This window comes from Lactuca saligna, chromosome 4 (genome assembly GCF_052625555.1).
Source record: "Lactuca saligna cultivar CGN05327 chromosome 4, ASM5262555v1, whole genome shotgun sequence".
In the NCBI taxonomy this organism is placed as follows: domain Eukaryota; kingdom Viridiplantae; phylum Streptophyta; class Magnoliopsida; order Asterales; family Asteraceae; genus Lactuca; species Lactuca saligna.
This window is the reverse complement of record NC_136420.1, coordinates 4,202,765-4,207,082: the sequence shown is the minus strand read 5'-3', so window position 1 is coordinate 4,207,082 and position 4,318 is coordinate 4,202,765. Positions and strand designations below refer to the sequence as shown.

At 35.3% G+C, this 4,318-nt stretch overlaps 2 protein-coding genes across 2 annotated transcripts; one reads left to right on the top strand and one right to left on the bottom strand.

Annotated features, from left to right (window-relative positions):
• Positions 1-900: 900 nt before the first annotated feature.
• Positions 901-2,020, top strand: LOC145041082 (uncharacterized). The gene has a single exon (XM_078989001.1). It carries the CDS (start codon positions 1,146-1,148, stop codon positions 1,899-1,901), a length of 756 nt encoding a protein of 251 aa, XP_078845127.1. The 5' UTR covers positions 901-1,145; the 3' UTR covers positions 1,902-2,020.
• A 147-nt stretch (positions 2,021-2,167) lies between these two features.
• LOC145041081 (very-long-chain 3-oxoacyl-CoA reductase 1-like) lies at positions 2,168-3,641 on the bottom strand. Its single transcript, XM_078989000.1, has 3 exons — positions 2,855-3,641; positions 2,706-2,775; positions 2,168-2,596 (listed from the first exon to the last, which is right to left on the bottom strand). Exons 1-3 carry the CDS (start codon positions 3,490-3,492, stop codon positions 2,342-2,344), a joined length of 963 nt encoding a protein of 320 aa, XP_078845126.1. The 5' UTR covers positions 3,493-3,641; the 3' UTR covers positions 2,168-2,341.
• Positions 3,642-4,318: the final 677 nt, after the last annotated feature.

Here is a 4,318-nt window from a genome sequence, read left to right as displayed (position 1 = left end):
ATTTGGTGTTGGATTTGAAATAATTGATGAATGATTTGATAGAACTTTAAATGAAAATTTTACTACTATTTTTGGGCTGTTACACACCCTTAATATTTTCCATGTGGACTAATTAAAAAGAAAAAAAATAATAGATGGCCTTTTATTTTATTTTTTTGAATATTTATCTCCACTTTGTTAGTGGAATGTCGTTTAGAAGTTCAATATATTTAGTTGGTTGAGGAAGTCTGAAGGCAACGTTGCCAGTGGAGAGGAGATGCATCCTGATAAGGAAATGCCCGATGAAGAGGATATCCGATGATGTTCGGTGTTTTTAGGGGAAAAAAAAAGGCGTGACCTATAATATAAGATATTTATTATTATTATTATTATTATTATTATTATTATTATGTGCGGAAGATGTTGCAAGAAAGGCCTTTCCATACAAAGATATTGGTTGAGGTTTTCTAACATGATAAACGTTTTGATGTTCTGAAAAACAAACAAACTTCAAAAAATGCTGAAAAAAACTTTTTGCAAAAAGAAAAAAAAAAGTCTCGATAAACTTTGTAAAGTATATAACATATTATAGTATTAAAATTATACAGTTGAATGAAAAATAGAATAACGATAAGTTAACTATATGTACTTACGTAGTGAGATTCATTGAAATTTTATTATATTTTGACTTAAAAAAAAATAAAAATAAAAAAACATTAGAAATAATTTTTTTTGTCATTTTCTCTTAATTTATTATAATTAATTAAAGCAGGCTTACTTTGTATTGCTCGACATACTATGCTTCTGTTTGCAGAGTATTCGGAGAAATTAATGTGCCATTTCGATCTAAACCAACTCCATGCATCTATATATGTGTATGACTATATGTGAGTGTATTAGTATGTATATGTATATCTCTTTCCGTTTGTTATGTGATCTCTCATCTTTACGTTCTCCCCTTCTCTCTCTTTTTCTCTCTTTCTCTCTAGAACACACACTTGTCATGCATAAACTAGCAGTTATTCATACAACACAACATGTAGATCGAGAAAGAAATGAAGTTTAACACTTTACACAAAGAAAAAGACTTTCGCTGAGAAATCTACACAAAAACACAGTTATAGTCTGAGAGAGAGAGAGAGAGAGAGAGAGAGAGAGGAGAGAGTATGTCATCTCAAGCAGGATCAATAATACCCAGATGTTTCTTTCTCTGTCTTGTCCTCTCTTTATCTTGTCTCGTGTTGCTCTCTCTAAAATCCATCATCTTTCTCAAGAAACCCATTTCCGGAGGCAACATGCACGGTGGCTCCACCCTCAAGATCCGACCCAGATACACCTCCTACGATAACTACATTCACCACCAACTTCAGAAAACCACCAACCCGAGGCTCCGAGAAATATGGACCACCCGAGATTGGGACCGAAAAATTCGTGTTTTCACACAATTCTTTTCGGATCTAAAGCACAAAAACCTGTTATCCAATTCATCTAAAGCTCTCTGTGTCGGAGCTAGAGTCGGGCAAGAGGTGGAGGCTTTGAAACGGGTCGGAGTGTGGGATTCTATCGGGTTGGATCTGGTACCATACCCGCCTCTTGTTATCGAAGGTGACTTTCATCGTCAGCCGTTCGATGACGAGACTTTTGACTTTGAGTTTTCGAATGTGTTTGACCATGCATTGTACCCGGATAAGTTTGTAGGGGAGATCCAACGGACGTTGAAGCTTGGTGGGATCTGTGTGTTACATGTGGCGTTATCCAGACGGTCGGATAAGTACTCTGCTAATGATTTGTATAGTGTTGAACCGTTGATTAAGTTGTTTAATGGGTCGGATTTTCTTTACTCCAGGAAAGTCGATGGGTTCGGGTTGGATACTGAAGTGGTTTTTAGGAGAACGAAAGCAATCCAACGGTCAGGATTTTAGTTCCTTTGACATTTTAAAAAAAAAAAAAATTATCTACAAATATTCAGTTGTATACTGTAGAAGCTATAAAAGTATAAAACTATAAATCATAGAATTATAGGTGGCATAACGAGGTGTTTAGGTGAATTGAGTAATAGAATTTTTTTCAATTTGCATCATTAATTGTTTTAAATCGTTTATTGTTTGTTAAATGATTAAACCCTAACAAGATACCCCACACTACCCTACGCATCGAGTTCATATCTCAAACACCAAACATATCATCCTTAAACAAATAGCCAGATTCGACCAAGAAGGCAAAAGGTACAATATAAGTTACAAAATAATTTTATCCAAATATCAAAAACTTGAATCAAAGTTTCACCATCATTCTACGAATGCTAAATTGCACAAACCAAACTGCAATCACTGCTAAAACAGAGCAAATATCATCATCGTCATCACTCTTTCTTCCTTGAATCTTTGAGCTGTCCCCTTTTACGGATTTTGAGACAGAAATTATAACGCCAAGTATCAACAGCAACCTCAGGCAAGGAGTAAAGCAAAGCCCAGATGACAGAGTGTGGCCAGTAGGGGGTGCATCGCGGCTCGTGCCCTAACCACCTTAACCCTGCCTTTGCATATCCACTTGCTGATGGCACAAAGAACGAAGATCTCTTGATGGATGCCATCTTTGTTGCCACATACAATGGGACCTGTGTTTAAACAGTATTCTATCAATCTATCATCTCGTTTTATTCATACAGTAACAGATACTCAGAATTCAAATTTTATGAAGCAAAACGAGTGTAAATAAATATTTACCTGACACTGCACATCTATGCCACTGTTCTTGTATTCGACATAAAGACACCTCGAAAACTGATCGACATACCTAAACAATTGACAATTAGCACGAATTAAGACCCTATATTGAAAACAAAACTTGGAAGAAAAAAAAAATGAATACTTACGCTTTAGTAGCGGCATAAACAGCATAGAGAGGATCAGATGGAATCACAATAGCAGCACCAGAACCGATATTCACAATTGCGCCCCTTTTTCTCTTCACCATACCAGGTAACACAGCTTGTGTCACTTTTGTAGTCGCTTCAACATTGACTTTAATCAAATTATTTAACAATTCATCATCAACTTCATGGAAAAACCTAGCGTAAGGGTATGAAACCCCAGCATTATTGATCAATATTCCAACATCTAACCCTTCGATTGCTTCGTTAATCTTCTTGATTCCTTCGGATAAATCACCAGAGAGATCGAAAACAACTTCTTTGATTTGGGTTTTGTCGAACTTCGATTTAATCTCAGATGAAACACCCTCTAATTTACTAGGGTTTCGACCCACTAAGATCAAGTTAATACCCTTTTTAGCTAATTCGAAGGCAAAAGCTTTGCCAATGCCATCTGTGGAGCCAGTAACAAGTGCCCATGATCCGTATTTCTTGAGATTCTTCGAAGGTCTAAAGAAATTAACATAAACCCATCTGAGGATTGAAGTAGAAGTCTTGAGGACAGATACAAAACCTAACACAAACACGAAATTTAACCATAAAGGCTGTGTTTTTAGGGTCTCCAAGAACGAGAGCACCATTCTGTTGGAGTTTGATTTGGAAATTGGGGGAAAAGATTGGATCTAAAAGATGGGTTTTGTAATCAGAGATATTAAATACGTCATAAAGTAGTAGGGGTTGTGGGGTTTGTTGGAACCATAAAATCTTTGACAAGGGCGGAGTTCTCAAGCAAAACATGGATAACAAGGATCACATGGTAAGTTTGTAGGGATAATTTCATAAAAGGGGTAATCAATTTTTTTATAGGGAAAATAACTTATCTATTCCATATAAACGAATATATTAACGCGAATAGTTCTTATGGTTTGAGATAATTTATATGTTTGGTCATTAACTTATTTTTTAATTCGAAAGAATATTACAATTTGTTTTTGTTCTGCGTTTGGTTCATGTTTTACCTAAAAATATTATTTATGCCATTGATTTTTTAATATATTAAAATAAGGTGGGGCAAGTAAGGTGAGGTGGAAGTGGGTTCGTAGTGTGTTTATTTGAATAAATTAAAAAAATCAATAGCAAAATAGTTTTTTTTAGGTAAGATAGGGACCAAACACGCAACAAAAACAAATAGTATGACCTTTCGAGTTAAAAAATAGACTAAACTGCAAATTTGGTCCTCGTGGTTATCAAAAAAGTGTGGATGTAGTCCAAAAAGTTCCAACTTGCACCACCAGTCCAAAATCACAAAGTTTCCGCGGAATTGGTCCCTTAACAACTTGAAAGGACTCTTGTACCCTTTTCATTTGTTTTTTGCATTTTTTTTTCATACCATTTTAAATACTTTATTAAAATAAAAATAAAAAGAAAAGAATTAGGTCTATCCACCTTACCCTATTGGTGCCCCCC

Excerpts from the sequence above, each read along its gene's own strand:
- LOC145041082 (XM_078989001.1), top strand. The coding sequence starts at position 1,146 with ATGTCATCTCAAGCAGGATCAATAATACCCAGATGTTTCTTTCTCTGT.
- LOC145041081 (XM_078989000.1), bottom strand. The coding sequence starts at position 3,492 with ATGGTGCTCTCGTTCTTGGAGACCCTAAAAACACAGCCTTTATGGTTA. Across the intron at positions 2,776-2,854 it reads GTTTATGCCGCTACTAAAGC|GTATGTCGATCAGTTTTCGA; the intron begins GTAAGTATTCAT and ends TCAATTGTTTAG. Across the intron at positions 2,597-2,705 it reads GCATAGATGTGCAGTGTCAG|GTCCCATTGTATGTGGCAAC; the intron begins GTAAATATTTAT and ends GTTTAAACACAG.